The 18,773-nt window shown below is 41.3% G+C and overlaps 1 protein-coding gene across 4 annotated transcripts in view; it reads left to right on the top strand.

Moving 5' to 3' along the window:
- Positions 1-11,938: 11,938 nt before the first annotated feature.
- GLIS3 (GLIS family zinc finger 3) overlaps positions 11,939-18,773 on the top strand; it is a 161,555-nt gene continuing 154,720 nt past the window's right edge. For 2 of the 4 annotated variants that reach the window (XM_048292592.1, XM_048292593.1), the window contains exon 1: positions 11,939-12,016. In XM_048292592.1, coding sequence (XP_048148549.1) covers positions 11,953-12,016 — 64 coding nt within the window. In that variant the 5' untranslated portion in view covers positions 11,939-11,952. Of the gene's footprint in view, positions 12,017-12,136; positions 12,371-18,773 lie in introns of those variants that run through there. The other 2 variants (XM_048292595.1, XM_048292594.1) reach the window with 2 other exon arrangements.

Here is an 18,773-nt window from a genome sequence, read left to right on the forward strand (position 1 = left end):
CTGCTGGCACCAGCACCCCCAGGTCCTTTTCCTGTGGGCAGCTTTGCAGCCACTCTGCCCCAGCCTGTGGCACTGCCTGGGGTTGTTGTGACCCAAGGGCAGGACCCGGCACTGGGCCTTGTTGAACCTCACACAATTGGCCTCAGCCCATCGATCCAGCCTGTCCAGATCCTTCTGCAGAGCCCTCCTGCCCTCCAGCAGGTCAACACTCCCACCCATCTTGGTGTTATCTGCAAACTGACTGATGGTGCACTCAATGCCCTCATCCAGGTCATCCATAAAGACATTAAACAGAACTGGCCCCAGTACTGAGCCCTGGGGAACACTGCTGGTGACCGGCCACCAGCTGGATGTAACTCCATCCACCACCACTCTCTGGGCCTGGCCATACAGGCAGGTTTTTACCCTGTGAACAGTGTGTCTGTCTAAGCCATGAGCAGAGAGTTTCTCCAGAAGAATGTTGTGGGAAACAGTGTCAAAGGCTTTACTAAAGTTCAAGTAGAGATATCCACAGCCTTTTTCTCATCCTCTAAGGTTGTCACCTGGTCATAGAAGGGATCGGGTTGGTCAAGCAAGACGTGCATTTCACAAACTCTTGATGGCTAGGCCTGATCCCCTGGTTTTCCTGTAAATTGGTGATTAGTCCTGAGGCCTGTATAGGGTAGTAATGAAAAGTAATAATTTACTGCAGTTTTCCTGGATAAGTGAGTAGCATGAAACTTGAGCTAGCAAAAGAGATTTTGCTTAACAACACATATTGGAATCGATTTTGCCTCTTTGATTCAGAAACTTGGGCTGGGATTGGAAGTCCGTGAAGCCGCAACTCAATGTTTTCACCTTTTGCTTTTTCCCCATTGACTTTTTCCTGAAGGAACAGGTAGATAATGTTGCTCTGTTAAAAGAGGCCAGAGATCAAAATGCTGCACCAACTGTCCCTGTCTTGCAGCAAAGTTACTCAAGAAATAATTCCAATAGTCACACTGAATTGAACATTTAGTAGTTGGTTGTTGTATCTCCTTATGATAGGTGGGCCAGAGTCTGGTTACTTGGGGGATCTCCGTATACCATAAACCTTGAAATCTAGCAAAATGGGTGGTTTCACAGAAATTACTTTTCAGAACTTTATCATATTGACATTCACAAATGGTACTAACATGTCTAAAGGCTAAAGGGACTAGTGGGGAGGTCACTACCACAGCGCCACAGCAGAACTGTCAGGCATTTTGGGTATCAGGGGCTGAAGACCCACAATTTCTTATCTTAGTATGAGTAGGCAGAAAATCTGCACCGTGATTATGTTGAAGCTGCAGCAGTGTCCGATATAACTATGGATTCACAAAAAGTGAGTCTGGATCATGAAGAGACCCTGTCTCAGGTCTGTCCTACAGAGGTCACTGCAAACCCACTTCTGCGACAACTGCAGCGCTGGTTTGCAGTATTATCATGCTAACACTGAATGCAGGCTGAAGTGTCTTTGTCTATGAACAAGTATTTATTTACATCTCTCACCTGTTTGCACAGTGACAAATAAAAATGTCATGTATCCTTCACAGAGAGATTCAGTGTAACTTTGAGAGAAAGACATTAGTAAACATTGTGTTTTGACTTAATATCTCTGAGCCAGGAAAAGGAAAAAATTAGGACTCCAGCTCATTTTGTCTTTCAAAGATGGACACTGAACTCTAACTTAGAATAAAACTTGCAGTTCTTGGACTTCTGATTTTCTCCTGCCTTAAGTAGATTTGCAATTTCACAGATGTCTGTGACATTGTTTCTATGAATTTTGGTGAAAGCTTTTTACGGTTTGTTAATATTGAAGAGAGGTGAAATAAAGCTTTTCAAATTAGAAAAAAGCTAATAGTACCTTTGAAAAACCAGTTTCAACACTAGGATTGAACCTCAGACTGCATTTAGGGAAAAGTTATCTTAGATGCTGACCCTCATTTAACGGCGATGTGATTATATTGAATAAAATGTTTCTTTTTCTGGATGACTGTTCAAGTGTTTATCTACAGTGTCGGAGTGCAAGTGGTGAAAGAAGACATATTGATTCTTTTCCCCCGACACTGTTTTAGGAACATGGTTTCCAAACCACTGAAATGAGCTTTAGGAAAAAAGCCCAGTTCATGCTTCTGCCTATATCCTACATTAGTATTTGCAAAGTTTATACTAAAGGAGAACATGCAGGCTCACAGCTGGTATAGGACCTCAAAGTGTTTTATTTAGACCTTGATTCATGAACTTAAGGAAGTTCCAGCTTTGGCTGCAGTGGGGCTCTGCAGCCAGTGCTTGGAGTGACTGTGTGTCCTGTGTTTTTCCATGGCATTAGAGCATCTGCACCTGGGATGGGGCAACCTTGTATGTGTGTACAGACTGGAAAGTAGTGCCACAGAAAGGGACCTGGGGCGGTCTTGGTTGATGACAAGTTGAACATGAGTCAGCAGTGCCCTGGCAGCCAGGAGGGCCACCTGTGTCCTGGGGGCATCAGGCACAGCATCACCAGCCGGGCAAGGGAGGGGATTGTCCCGCTCTGCTCTGCACTGGGGCAGCCTCACCTCCAGTGCTGGGGCAGCTTTGGGTGCCACAGGATAAGAGAGATATAAAGCTATTGGAGAGTGTCCAAAGGAGGGCCACGAGGATGGTGAAGGGTCTGGAGGGGAAGCCGTAGGAGGAGCAGCTGAGGGCACTTGGTCTGTTCAGCCTGGAGCAGAGGAGACTGAGGGGAAACCTCATCGCAGTCAACTTCCCCATGATGGGGAGAGGAGGCAATGGTTTTAAACTGAAAGAGGGTAGATTTTCTTGGATACAAGGATTAAACGTTTTACAATGAAGGTGGTGAGACACTGGAACAGGTTGCTCAGGTAAGTTGTGGTTGTCCCATGACTGGAAGTGTCCAAGGTCAGGTTTCACACCCTGATCTAGTGAAGGATGCCCCTGTAGTGAGTCATCATTATCTTTAAATGTCCCTTCTAGCCATAACCATGGTATGATTCTATATTTTGTAGATAATAAACACCACAGAGGATTTTAAAGTTTGCTTTAGAGTATGTAAAAAGCCCTGTATGCATAGTGAAATGCAGAATATTGAAAAAGGACACTTGAATACAGACACTTGATAATAAGAAAAGGTGACTCAGGAGTCAGCCATGCTTGAATATATCCACTTTATGACTGTTACTTGAGTAAAGCTATCAGCATCCTTTGTTGCTAAAACAGTGAAGGAGTATAGTAAGAAACAGATTATTCTGAGAGTGAAACTGTGTTATAATAGCTGCTCTGTCTTGAGCTGAATAATCATAAAAATGTAAAAAAATCACCTAATGGTCCTATTATGCCATGTAACAGAAATGATCATACAACTTGTGATTATAACAGGCAATTAAAGACAGAGGTGGCTGGGTTTTTTCCCCCTGCTATTTATATTACTGATTTATTAGTTTAGGCTGAAATGAAAAGATTCACCAAGGAATGTTAATAGTTGGCCAACATCAAAAAACATCACCCAGAGCAGAAAGGACAGTAAAATTCTATTCTGTTAAGACCTGAGGTGCTTGTGGTCTTTCAAAGTACAGGTTTTGAGGAGCCCAGCAAGATCTGAGTAGAAAAATGTGATGTCAAGCTCTCAGTAAATAAGACCCAGTACCTCTTTCTCATGTTTGGGTGCCCTTTTCTTACTCTTCTCTCTTTCACAGTATATCAGGGCCAATAGGCCAGTCCTGGCAGGGCAAATATATTCCATGGAATGAGGCACTCCAAACAGTATAAATACGCCTGCCACAGGAGAGAAGCTGACTGAAGAGGCAGTCTGCAGTTTACCCTCTCCCAGGCACTGTAACATCAAAGCCGAGAAGCACCTCTGAATGTATTAATGGTGCAGCAATGAAAGTTAATCAGCATCTACTTTAGAGATCAGGTTTCATTTGTGCCAATACACAAAGGCATATGCTCTGAAAAATCATTAGCTTGGGGAAAGTCCTTCTGTCTACCCATGCTTTCGAGCCAGACAGCATTTCTTTTTGTATATTCCTTCTTTCCTAGTGTCTCTACCTTGTGAGATACCAAAACCCATGTCTGCAGTCCAGCTAATCACTTAAAACTTGTTTAATTTTTAAGTTTTTTTATCTTTCTCTATTGAAATCAAACCAATTCAAGTCTTTGAAATCTTTCCCTTTAATAGTAACATGCAGTGCTGTGAAAATTCCAGAAAAAAAAAAGGGGTCAATGCAACAAAAATGTTCATAAGTATTGACAGTCATTACTAGCAGGCAGAATTGTTGTATTTTAATGGGTATAGGCTTTCATTAGACATTGATATGATTACTTTTGATTGGATTCTTGAGTTGCATATGTGTGTACATATATCCTCTCTAGAGATATGGTATCTCTTGAAAAAATAGGTGATGCCAAAGTTCTTGGATGTCAACAAGAAAGAAAACAATGACACAATATTTTATAAAGGTTGTTTGTATTTAATTTTCCTGTTTCTCTGTGGTCAGGTTTTTCCACACTTTATGTATCCTCATGTTATGCATGGAGACATTTTATGCATGACAACATTTTATGTTGTCAGAGTTGTCAGAAAAAAAAAGAACCATATTAGCGTATATGACACTTTGAATCTAACCCAGCAACAACAAGCAGTCTGAATTCAGCTGCACAAGAAATAATTTATAAGTATTGCTGGAAGTCAGGACTCAGTCTTCATTAGAGGAGTAATCAGGAAGCTAGAAAAGGAAAGGAAGGAGATCTCATTAGGTATTAGAGCACTTCTCTGGAAACCTTGGAAGATTTTTCTTCTACAGCTAAAGCTCACTGGATTTGCTTGTCTAATCCTTATATTGTAGAATTTTACTGACAGTGTGATTTTTTTGAGTCAGCTCCATTTAAATCCATAAATGCCAGAGATTTTTGTGGAACTGTAAACCCCTTCAGTTACAGAGCACAGAAGTAAGTTGCTTTTAATTAAGAGATTTTAAAAGAGAGCTTTAAGTGTCCTTAAAAAATTAATTAAGAATATAAAAAAGTAACATTTTGGGAGGATCAGAATGTGTTTTTAGCAATGTGAAGGAAATAGATAGAAATGTACCTAAATTGCTTATGCTTATGGATAAGTATTGCCAGGCTCACGGAAATTAGTGAAGTGCATAGGCATACCATAGAGTAGAATTTTGAGTAGTATAACAATAAGTAAAATACAGCTTATTAATGAACTTAGGTGCACTTGTGGATTTTTGATCATTTCTGAGACACATCGTATCCCCAGAAAGAGTGGAACCTGTGACTTGGTTTTACTCTTTTCTGTTTAGGGTTCTTTAAACTAGAGCAGAGTAGTATAATAGGGAATTGGCAACAGTTGTAAGGGGTTTTTTGTGCAATGTAGACTCATGCAGCTTAGAATAACAAACTCCAATGGTATTTAGTAAAGACTGTAGTATTACATAGATCATCATGGCTGTTTTCATGCACTTTACAAATGGATAAAAAGGGAGAAGTTGTTAGCATTGCTTTACATAAATTCAAGGCAAGACTCAGGAGATGAGTTTCCAATCCGCTATTTCCCTGTAGTTCTTACAGAGCTAATTAAACGTGAAGATATGTTGATACAGTTATGTGAACTAGGCTGGGCATATGAGTGAGTACTGTTATGAGAACAAAGTCAGGTAAGTCAATATTTTGACACTTGGCTAGCATATAGACAACTCTCTTATTTCTTACATATGTCTAAACACAAAATTTTGAGAGTACTGTGTGACCAGCCATATATCTGCACTTTGATTTAACTTCAGTAGAGGCTATAGGAGTCCTAATTCCAAGTAGAGAAACACTGTTTTAGGGAGCATATTCAACAATGCAGAAGCAGAAAACATAAGAAATAAATTCTAACAGTAAAATATATGACCCTAGGAAAAAGTTAGATTTCTATCAGAATGAATTGCATGTAAAATTGAACAAAAAAAGAGTAGCATAAAATTGTTTGCATGTTCTTCTTAAATTGCACATCTCCCCATAATGGAAATACACTAAAACAATGAAAAGAAGGGAGTGTGGATGATTTTCTTAAGGACATAGGAGAGAGTACAAAGTCAAGACACCTTTTACTTGGGCTTCATGGAGACAACTGTTGCCTCTTTCCAGGCAATGGGCTTCCCATGGCAATACTATACATGCAGCACCATAACTTCGTCCATGTGCCTCCCCCAGAACTCTTTCTTTGGGAGGAGGCACACTGGCTGCTGGAGATAGCCATGTTTGGGGTGAATTGTTCAATATCTGGTTGATCAAGAACCTACTTTTTAGTGTGTTTTCCACCAGTATTTTCTGAACTATTAGTTTCTTTGGTAGAAGTCCAAAGGTACTATAAAGAAGAAAGCTAACTACACACATGACAGTATTTATTACAGGGTATGAAGTAAAATTTAACATTAAAAATCATTGTTGAGGTGAGTAGGCACAGAAACAAGAGTAGGAGAAAAATTGCAGTGGTATGTGCATACCACTGAAGTGATTAATAAAATGCTTACTCTCCCAAACAAGAAAAGTGAGTTTCAACATTGTACTTATCTGCTGTTCAATCTAAAATTGCTGGGGCCTACAAAAGAAATCATTATTAATATCAGAAGATCTTACTGTAGGACAAACAGCAGTTTCACTTTATCACAGCATTTTCTTCTAAGGTTTCTAAGTGGACTGTGGGAAATTTCCTTCTTTTTTCTTACTTTGCCCTCAATTAGCATCCTACCTATAATGCTATTTCTAGCAATGCCATTCATCAGTGGATATTGGGAAATGGATGTCATGGTAGCCTGAAATCCCTTATAGTCTCTCAATGGAAATTAGACACGTTTGATTTAGAATACTTTGGTCCACATCAAACTCAATTTGACTTCAAATGCAGTTCAGGCATGAAGACAGAGGTTCCCAAGCAAATGTGGTCCCTCTGTTCTCTTCACCTAATTGTCGATGTACATGATATTCCCACTTTGTGACCTGAACCCGATTGTATGAAATATGTAGAAAAAGTGTCAGTTAAGTATTGGTACATGACTGTCCTAGCTAAACTCCACTGCTGATATTATGTCTTTTCACTGATTAATTTATGGGAGTTGGAAAACTTATTCTACTCATTAGTCTCAGTTCCAGCTTCTTCAGGTGCATTGTAGGAATGTAGAACTCCCTTGCAATTAACTTTCATCTAATAATTTTATTTTCTGATCCTAAAGGTACATGGTATCATCACATACTGTCATAGTGACTGCATTCTTCTGCAAAGGTTCTGCATGTGTGTTCATACCATACAAAACTAGACTACAGTTTAAATAAATTAATCCTGTCTACCAGCACCAGCTTTGTCTGTATAAGAATGCTGGAGAATCAAACTCAATTTCTTTGGGGAGGTAAATAGAATGCATATATTTTTTTCATATTTATTCCACAGACAGATTTCTTTCTACCTGACCACTTACATGTAAGAGTGGGAATGGAACACGCTTTATACATCTCATCAATTCACAATGAAGGGTGAGTTGGTGGAGCTGCAAGGAGAGGAACTGATTTGTTATAAGGGTATCTAGATGCTGTAAGGAGCTTTGGAGATCTTAGCATTATGCTCTTTATAGTGTTGGTTTCTCACAGTGTGGAGGAGAAATATATTACCCCATCCTCTGTGTAGCAAGTAAAACGCACTACAAAAGTAATATTTGTGAATTGTGGATAAGGAAATGGGAAACTGAATTATGCAGAAAAAAGCTTTGTGGCCCTGCTATGTCATGACAGTATCAGACAGCCCCCCTTGATCTCATGTGAGGAGCAGGTAAATGCAACCTGTGACCTGTGATTGGAAAGATGGAGAAAATGGATCAGACCCCAGAACTTACGCCCATAATCCCCTATTTTTTCTACTAAACAGAGGTATCAGCCCTGAGATGCTGGACCATGGATGATGGCAAACAGCCCCCTTGAAGAGCTCCCCCTTGCTAGGGAGTCAGTCTAAGCTAAGATGGGAGAGGTGCAAGTCTTGCTTTTACACCTAAACCAGGAAAACCCAATTTGATGATATTTTAATATACTTGTGTCAGTAAGAGATTTCTATTATACATTATGTTATTTGAGATGGAATTCAGTGACTGTCTTTATTTTTTGTCATATCACTGTAACTACCAAAAAAATTGTTCTGATTTACACAGCAACTGTGAAAACAGAATAGATATGAAATGGAAAATATGAGGTAAAATTATAGAATTTGACCAAGAGTGCTAGTTAGCAAGAATTTTTTTTTAACTGTTGCCGCTAAAAAAATTTTTTTGAAAAAGCTACTGCATATCTGTTTGCATCTGAGAAGTGAATGTTCAAACTTGTGTTCAAATCAGTATGTCCGAGGCATCAAGAGACAAGACCTCCTAATTCAATTAGTGTTCTCTAACCAATTATCATTGTATTCTAGGTACTCTTGAGATTTTTGTTTTCAAAGGTATCTTGTGCTCCCATTAAACTGACTGCCCCAAGTTCGAAGATGTTTGGGTCAAATATTTTTTTAGTTTTGCTACAGAAATGCAACAAAATTAATTTGTCTAACAGTCCTGCTACATAGTATCTTTTCCCTAAAACTCAGTTCTGCTGCTACCAGTACACAGAACAAAGAGATAAGAAAAACTAAAACCAGCTGTATCTTTGGGTTGTCACATTCCTTATTCTCTGTTCCCTCTGCTACAACGGTTTTCCTCTGGACCCTGAAAAAAATAATCTGAGTTTCTATAAATTATGCTTCAATGCCAAGAGAGTCATTTCCTCTCTCAAAAAGGCCTCCAAATATACCAGTAAACAGAATAAATAATCTCATCTTCGTTCAATTTCTTTCTCCCCATTAAATGAGCCCTTTTCAGAATCTTTAGTCACTGACCATCTCCTGTCAGGGCTCGCTTATAAAGATGGTCTTTCCCTGGGACAAAGGAGACGAGGATTTATATGAGCATGTGTCTTTTCCTGCACACCTGGGAGTAAAACTCTAGGACAACAAACCCAATGGCATAATACAAGAATCAGGCTAGGAAGAGACTTTGCAAGGACTGGTGTATACCGCATTATTCCAACAGGCCTTGGGAAAGAGAAAAAGAAGAGAAAGGGCTCATTTTTTTCTTAAAAAAAAAAAAAATTGAAAAATGCTTCTGGTGTTTGACAGTTTGTAAACTGAAGGTTTAATTCAAAGGTGCACTGTACCCTCACATAGCATGTAACTATACATTTCCTTGAGCAGTAACTAAAAGATTTTACTGAACTAAGAAAATTTGAGACTGAAGTGACAAATATCAATTTTTACCCTCAGGTCTTGGATGGGTGGCAGAACAAGTTCACAGATTCAGATACATTTATTGAATTTTGGAATCCACTAGCTCCATTAGATACATGCTTTTAGATAGAAGGGATAAAATTTGCAATAGAGAAAATAAAAAGTAGTAGTTTTCTGAAGGCCTTTTCACAATTGGGATGTGTGCTTTATGTGAGGAATGAGTACAGGTCCATATTGATGGGTATGAATATACAATGGTGTATGACAGATATGAACATGCATTTTTGTTACCCACTAAGAAAACTGTGGATGCACTTACTAGTCTCACCTGGCTTATTTTACATAAACTTTTCTTGCTATTTCAGCACATCAAAAAATAAGAATTCTATTTAGTTTCTAATGTTAACTTTGTAAATATGAGGTGTTGATTGTCTTCCTTACTTCATGCTCAGGACTTCTCAGCAGGCTTTGCCCATGACAACAAAACCCCTTATCCTGCGTGTAGAGGCTGCCTTTATTTAGTGTTTTAGACCATGTGTTTCTCAAGCTGGTACATTGATAGGATCCATCACTTCTTTTCAGTTGAAAAACTGAGGCAATTTACTTTCCATACGTAGAAATAACTCGATAAAGCAAATAGATCTTTTTAACGGTGGTTAGATTTGGTTTCTGATGTTGTCAGGGTTTATTTAAAGCAATTTATTTTAAGCAAACTCACCATTTATTAGGTAGATTTGAATGACAATAAACCCTTTCATTGTATACGCCTTTTCTTGTTGTTTGTATTACTCATTTTCAGTGTGAGTCTTCCACTATCCTTACCATGGCTATCATGTCAGTTAGGGGATAATCCTTGAACTTTTTAGTGATGACTTCCAATTAAATGATAATTGCATAGAAAATTCTGGCATGTAGCACCAGTAAAGAGACAGTAAACAAAAAACTCATTGAGCTCACAAGTAAATCTTCTGCTTTCATGTGGAAAAGACCCCTTCAGTTATCAGTTCTTTTAATATGATTTTTAAAGAGAGACGCAGCTTACAAATATTTGTTTTAAATGTGCTATGAATAGTAAATTTATTTACAAGTATCTCAATCCCTAAGGGTCCATACACTTAGAAAAAACCCCAAAACACTGGAAAGCAACAAACCTTAAAAGAAAGACTGAAGCCTCAATATCTCTGCTATATTTTCCAGGTATGCAAAGAACGCAATATTGACTTCTTACAAACTTCACAGTCACATAAATTGGATGCAATATGAATGAATGACAAAGGACCTTTAGCTCAGAGGAGTTTGTTCAGCTAAGGATTAAGGCTAACCTTGAGGAGCCCAGTGATGTGGACACACCAAAACACATCCCTCCTCCTCAACTTTCCTCCAAACAGCTCTTGCAGCACAACAGGGATACAGGCTCCCCTTCTCCTTGGAAGAAGCAATCAGGACTACCACAGTGCCATTCTCATTCTTGGAGAACTGGGATTAAAAAAAATTTTAAAAGCTGGCCTGGCCATGCTTGGCATGAAAGGCCCTCACCTGCTGCACTCTTCAATTGCCCATACATGCTAGTGGGCTCCCTTGCTGGGAAACTCCCCTGCTGATAGGGCGCCCTGCCATAAGGTCTGCATGCTCATGCTGGTAGAGTGATAGGGCAGTTTTCTGCTCTCTGAGTCTGGCTTTTCAGCTGGTTCATTCTCCTCCAGCTTCAGCTCATTTACACCCTCAATTCCCCAATTACAGCAGAGGGGAATAAAACTGACTCAAACTGAAAGAACCAATGTGTTTCAATTGTTGGGCCATATCCTGCATGTGTAGGAGCCTTTTCCAGAGCAATGGGTGCTCTTCATGGCATTTACCTCTCGGCTGCAGCTGTTTTTGCAAGAGCTGATCTTCAGCCTTGGGCCACAATATCCTTGTGCTTTTGCTCCGAGTGGATACTTCCAATTTTATCACATTGCTAGTCCTATGGTATTTTGAAGTCAGATCTCCATCTAATTGAGAAAGGCTCCTGCAGGCATGTCGCAGCTTTCTATGCCCAGTGGAAAAGTGCCACCAGGTATTAAGCCCCTTCATCCTCTTTCCCACTTCCAAGGTCCTGTTCCTCTGGTTTACCTGCTACCTTGCCCTACCATTACATCTTCTGGTACACCTCCCAGACAGGTCCCATCCAGGCCCTCTCACAGCCTCCGTGCAATCCCCCACGCATTCCCCATAAAGCCCGTGTGTACCCCCACCCTATCCTCCAGGGAGCCTGCAACCTTTAGAGCTTCTAAACATTCCTCCTTCAGAACTGGTGCAGCCCCGCACCTCCTCCGGTCCCGTTACACACAGATACAAACATCCCCTATTGCAAACCCCTCCGGCCCCCGTGGCACCCCTGCGTACACCCATCTCCTCCAGCGCCTATGCAGTCCCCCGCCAGCCTCCCCCTCGGCATCTTCCAGCCCCTACACGGCCACCCCACTAAGCCCCCCTCCACCACCTGCGCGACCGCCGGGTTCCCCGGCCCCTACACAGCCGTGTCCCTCCGCACCCACGCGTCCCTCGGAGCAGGGAGCGCGGCGGGGCCGCTGCCGGCGGGACGCCGCTCCCCCGGCGTGGCGGAGCAGGCGCGGCTCGGCGGGGACAGCCCGGGCCGCGGGAAGGGTTAACGGCGGGCCGGCGGGCACATGACAGCGGGGCACGGGCGGCCGCGCTCGGCGGGAGCTGCGCTGCCGGCGGGGCAGGCGGGAGGTGAGTTTCCCGAGCCCCGCGGCGGCTCCGCGCCCCGCCGCGCCTGCCCGCGCCCGGGGGCGTGCGGCGCGGCCCAGCCCCTCCGCTGCCCCGCTCGCCGGAGCTGCCCCCAGCCCCGCGCCGCCAGCCCCGGCGGGGAGAGGGTGAATCGGCGGCTCACGGCCTCCGTGTCAGCGCGGGGAGGGCGGAGGAGAGGGGAAAGCAAAACAAACGCTCTTGTGGTGCCGTCAGTTCGCGGTTACTCACCTCGCCGGCCGGTCCGCCGCCGAGATGGGGACGCAGCGCTGTCTGGAAGGACGGGACAGACACACGCCCGGGAGATTTGTCATCCCACTGGTGAATAACCGGAGATAGGTACCCGCGGAGGGAGGCTGCGGAGCGGCGCGGGCGGGAAGCCGGGAGCGGCCGGGGATGCCGGCCGGAGTGATGTGCATCCCGCGGGGCTGCCGCGCGGAGGCTCGTGGCTCTGATGCCGGGCAGTGTCCCGCCCGGGGCTTCCTCTCATCCAGAGACTGTCCGCGGGCGCAAGAGACCAGTCGTGTCGAGCTTGGTGAGGTGACAGCTCTGTTCATCTGCTAGGCTGTATGTTGCTAGCAACTCCAGCCTCTTAAAAGATTCGCAATTCATGGCTTTTAGCTGTGCCCTCCTGTCTTATTCGCTTTTGGCCCCGGTTGAAGCTGCTCATGCTTTGGCTGCGAGGTCTGTGGGGTGAGCCGTGGTTGTGATAAGGGTGGCGGTAGCTGTCGCCCGGGCCATCAACCGGGCAGTGTATGGTAGCCTCCTGCACTGCCCCACCACGAGTGGTGGTCATAGTGGGGGCACCAGGGCAGGGCAGGTGTCCAATGGCCCCATGTCTCTGCCTCCGCCTTGCCATCGGCTCACATGGGGATATTGTTGGTGGTTTCCTATGTGTTGCATGGACTGAAGATCTCACCATTGCTGACACTGCAGCATTAGGAATTGTGCCTGCACTTCTGGAAACTCCAAAGCCATTACAGGCAAAGTGAACAAGTGGCATTGAGAGTAAAAGGTGCACGAATCAGGGTTTGCAGGAACCTTTGTTTGCTAAGTAAGGATGCTGTGGCCACTGATGGCATGTCAGAAAGCCTGCCTCACACGCCGGTACTCAGTGCTGCCAATTTGTACTTTTTAGGTTCTTCAAGCATCTTGTCTGAAGTTTGTAGCTAGCCCTAATGAGAATAACTTTGCTCCTGGAAAGCTCATGCTGTTCTTTTGGAGCAACAAAACAGGGAGTTAGCACAGCCCTGATACTTAAGGTCCTGATAGAGAAGAAGCTTAGGAGATCTTAATTAACATAATAAAATTGAGAAGGTTTCTCGGGCAGAATGGCAAAACCAGTAACTACACTAGGATATACATCATCCTGTCCAGTGATAATGGCTGCCCTTTCGATGGCAGTTGCAGCAGTATCAATGACTGTTCTGCTCTGTGTTTGTACTGTCCCTCACACAAAGGCATTCCTTTCTGTGACTAATCTTCCTAGGAATTATAGTGATGCAAGTAATAAGTAATTAGTAGATTTCATTATACTAGCTCTGAGAAACTCAATCATGTTTGGGGGCTGGTTGCCTCAAGTGCTGTGGAAGATCTTTAGCTATCATTTGCCTTGCTTGTTCATGCTGTATCAAGAGGGCATTCTGGTGATACTTGAGAATGCAAAACTTTCAGATTGTGTGACCTTTTCTAGTTTTCCTTGGCTGACGACCTGGGCCTTAGAAAAATGTGGTATTATCGGAGTACTGCAGTTTGGAATGAAGCCCCCTGTGGTAGTTCAAGAATACAGCTGTCAAGAAATGGATACAAATGACCAAAACAGTGGATGCTAATATGATGTATTTCTTATTCTCAGTAGTACATGAGTTCTGAGATGCTGGCAGATGTGGAGGGTGAGGAAGAAATTCTATATAAATTGAGACAAAAGCTTGTTTTTTAGCCTCAGTTTTGAAAGCACATTGTCTTCCTTTATTGCAATTGGGATGCTTAATGTACCTATTGTTCCAAGCCTAATTTCAAGCTCTCAGTTATTATTTCTTTCCTAGTTAAATCTCTATGTGATTTTCCTTTTCAAGGAGAATTTATTACTATGCTCTGGTCTGTGAGCTAAAGCCAGATAACCGTACAAAAGCTGTAATACTTCCTATGCATGTGTGCTCTATTTAGAAAATGCATGGCAGCTTACACTTATATTAGGGTGTGTCTTTCTCACAAGCAGTTGTGAGACACAAAAACCTCAGGAGTCAGTAAGGCTAAGGTGAAACATCCCTACAGCTTTTGGTGCCTGTTTCTTCCCTCTCTCCATCACAGTCTGTCCACCCAGACTGGCTCATCAGGGGTGTGATGTCAATACTTCTGAGTATTTCACTGTGGTGCCACTGAGAGGTAATGCTCCAAATACCATGGGACGTGAAGATGGAAGGGCTGACAAGGGAGAATAGAGCTTTTAGGGTAGGCAGACCCTTTAGGTGGCCATGTGATTGCTCAGCCCTGGTAGGAGGTAAATTTTTTCCTGGAATTGTGCCAAGGAAATTGTGGAGGGGGACATGGTGAGAGGCTTGGTTGTCCGTCATCATGTTTGGGATAAGGGAAGGCACTCACAGTCTTGGAACACACAGTCCCAGAGGAGAGGGTTATGGTTTGTGTTTGCTTTCTGTGGTGTCTGGTAGCTGTTGTAGAGGTGAGATGTATCCAGTGGAAGAATAGGAAGGAGGTATGGTTCAGTCCCTTGTCTTTCAGTCTTCTCCTTTGGGACAGTGCTTGCTACCCTATGTGCAAAGTGCCAGCATCTGATAAGTACTTTTGTGAAAGCATCTCCTGAGCTGGATTTACTACAATTCCTTAAACTGATCTCTGCAGTGGAGAAATTTAGCTTTTGTTGAAATTTAGAAGTATTTTACCTCTTCTTTTGTGGGTGAAGCAGTAAGCCAACTCCGATTACTTTTCAAAACTGCACTGTAAAAGTAGAGTATACAGCGTACTGTGCTACAGACATAGATTTGTGAAATTTTTTTTTTTTTTTTTTTCTTTCTGAAGTATTCATGTTTGGATTTTCCAAGGCTTCAGTTCAGCTTGAATTTAAATTTTATTTTAATGAAATTGAATTTATGAATCATTGCTATGGATTTTGAGCACTTATGTTGTCATAATATTATTGATGCAGAGTCATAGAGCTTTGAGTAAGGTCAGCTTAGGAGAAAAGAGACATAAGTGTTCTTTTGACATCTGTGGGAGCACAAAAAGGTAACTACAGTATCTTACTGATGGACAGAAATAGTGCATTAAAAGACAGATAGTGCTTCTGTTCCTCTGCTAGAACAAAAGAATTTGTCCATACAGCGATTCAGTTTCAGGATATTATTATTTCTGGGGTTTGTTTGTTTGTTTTTGGGGGGATTTTTGTGTGTTTTAACTTGAAGCATTAAGCGTCAACCCTGCTGAGGACTGCAAAACTTATTTCTAAATAAGTAATTGGATTTGGTGCTGTATTCCCACAATTTCCAAGATCACTTTGATTAGAAATGTATGGGGTTTTTCTATTATGGGTAGCTATTTATGGATCTGATGCAAAAGTTAGCTAGACTTTTAGAACAGAATTCATGTCCAATTGGCATTTAATTAGTTATGCATGCTTTAATGCACCTCTAGATAATCTGATGTTTTGATCTGATTCAGCTTGGCCACTAATATGAGAAGGTCCTGATTTCTTAATGGAAGTTGATACTAAAATACCACAAAATAATAATTTTTAAGATGGGAAGGCTTACACTCTCCAAGGTGTTTAATATTTTAAAGAAAGAAAATACTCATTTGCGTGTCAATGCAATGTTATACATTTTCATAAACAGAATCAGAAAGGAGACTAGAGGAAGAAAATGTAGAAGAATGACTTAACATGTTTCTACTCTCATAGAAAAGTTTGGTTTGTTTCTACTTGCAGGTCAATTGGTTCAGAAAAGAGTTTGCTAACATGAGGAAAGAAATTAAGGGTCCAGAGGCCTTTCTTCAAGGGTAAAAACCACAGCAGAAGCTAATGAGAAAAGACGATAGTATAGAACACTGTCATTCCTTGTAAGATATAATATTACTAGAGAAGAATAGCAAGGGACACCAGCATATTAACAACACAGGTTGTATATTGACCTCAGTTTATAGGGTTTGTAGGTCTGTGTAACCTGTGTAGAAAAATTCTGTTGATTAAACTAAAGGTGCTTTTGTTGAGTGAAGGTAATTCATTCATCATGTTAAAATCTTTTCTTGATTATATTTGTACTTTTCTAATGCAGTTAGAATTGCAGACAAGAATTATAGGGAAGAATGATTTTTATTTGTAGCCAGTTTATAGTGACATGGTATAAACCCTTGCCAGCAAAACATGCCTTTTTTTTTTTTTTAGTATGTCCTTTTCTGAAGACCTAATCACCTGTGTTAAGGCAAAGGACTTTCTGCTTTTAAAATAAACTCTGAGAATTTAAAAACATTCAGCTCTCCCTGTCCTTGGTTGAATTGGAGAGAGTGATTTATGTTTCACCCAGGCATGAAAATAAGTAATACTGATTTTTATTGGTGTACTTTACAATTTTTATTCCTGCAACATAAAAATGTAACAATAAAAAATAGTATGTAGAATAAGACTTTTATGACCATTTAAGTGTGGTTAAGGCATATCTCTCTTAGTTAGGAGTTTTACTCTTGCATTTGAAGATATCATGCTTAGGCCTTTCATTTTTAGTGAGTTTTAAATGGAAACTGTGTGTGAATAACTATGCATAGATGTCTTTGTAGACATTTAGATGACTTTCAGTCTAGAAGTGTGCTGTGAATGCAGTTTTGTGAAATAAACAGGGATGCTTTGTGCTTTTTGACAGTTCACAGATGGAGAAAATGGAGACTGCAGAATCATAGTAAGCAAAGGTGTAAGTATGAAGGTTTCATGAAGTCAGTCATGAATGTCCTGGTTAAAATCTTACTGGCTTCAGTGCTGAAAATTTTGTGCTGAAGATAAAGTTACCGTTCAGCATTTTGCTGCAACAAGACCATAACACTTCATTAAAACCTTAATGCCTGTATGAATGAAAACCATGATTGAAGCCATACTTCAGTATTGTTTCTATCAGCTTAATTTGTTTGTCTGAACAAGTTAATTAGGCACCGAGTCTGTGATTGAACAAACTGCTTAAACATGTGCTTAATGTTAAACAGATGAACCTAGTGACAAAAACTGGGCCTGAGCTGTTCAGCTGAATTAGGGCTAAAGTTATACTCCATCTGTATGATATCTTAGCCCAGCGAGTTACACTGGATCTCTCAAACCCCTTACCAGTCTTGTCTTGTAAGATTAAATAATAGGAAAACATAAATGATGAAAAGTCAGAGTTCAAAAATTACTGGTATAATTGGAAAGATGTCCTTGAGGATTTACTACTATGTGATTACATTTCAATTACGGCATATCTATAGGCTTATAAGCATCTTGTTTTGAAGTGATTGCAGTTGTGTTTATGAATGCTTCTGTGCTGTGCTTTCTTCCAGTACTTCTCTGTGAAGTGCCACAGAGTTTGAGGAACCACAGAGTCTTTTCTGTGGTTTTGGTGTTTTCTCTTCATGTTGTTGTATGTATATCCTTTAGAACGTGTACTGCAATTTTTCCTGTTTTGTCAGTATCTGCACGGTGGTCCCCTACTGCATGTGCTTTTCAGCATAGACTGAGGAGATGGCAGAAAAAAGTGCAGTAGCTGAGTTCATTCTAATGACAACTCCCTATCAGAGGGTCCTTTCAATCCTGGCTGCCTTATTGTTCTTGCTCAGCATTCACTTAATGTCATGGCTGATTTAGATAATATGAAGGCAGTCGACTTTATTGAAACTTCAGCTTTTTGAAGAGTGGAGAATGGAAAAAAAGGTTTTCTGCATGTTAGAGCTCAAGTCATTGCTTGGCTTTGTTTTTTCTTCCTGAGAGACCATATAGAGCTTGTACTTTGTTTCTTGTAACCAGTAAAGTCACAAAGTCAGCAGTCATGTACAGTCGTCTTTCATCTATTACTTACTACAATATAATTTATTTCTATTTATGTATTTTTTTAAACAGGCATAATACACAGTAGATTTCTTACTGACTTTGGATTGATATCAGTAATAGCTGTGGGTCTGTAAAAACACACTTTGATTACATTAACTTCTTAAAAAGGAATGGGAGGTCATACAGTATGAGCCATCAGACAGCAAGTATTCTTCATGGACCTAGGATCATCCATGGACAGCAGACCTCACCTGTCAGAATTCATGCAGGAACACCCTGCCCATCTTCAAATAGCAGCACCCCAATACCAGTTACTGGAAACTTGTCTGCCAGCCTGCACTTGGAGGAGGGATAGCTCCTCAGAGAAGCGTCATTGACAGTCCTATTCACACCCTTGCCCGAAAGTCCAAATAACTAGTGGTTACAAAAGAGAACCCTTTATTACAAGTCCCACAGTTTTTAAAGCTAAAACAGCAAGAATTTTCAGATACTTTTTCCCCATGCAAAGGTGAAAGTAATATTCATTTTTCTACTGCCATCAGCAATAGTATTTTTTTTCCAATGGCACATATCTAGATGGTATTGGTTTAAGTAAACGGAAGCCAGTTGGTTCTTTACCACTCTTTTCCTACAAAGGAAGAGACACTGCAACAAGATGTCTTGATATTTTCCATGAAAGAAATTCATAATTTGATTATGCTCAGGGACTTTGTATTACACAGC

The sequence above is a fragment of the Corvus hawaiiensis genome, chromosome Z (assembly GCF_020740725.1).
Source record: "Corvus hawaiiensis isolate bCorHaw1 chromosome Z, bCorHaw1.pri.cur, whole genome shotgun sequence".
Taxonomy (NCBI): Eukaryota; Metazoa; Chordata; class Aves; order Passeriformes; family Corvidae; genus Corvus; species Corvus hawaiiensis.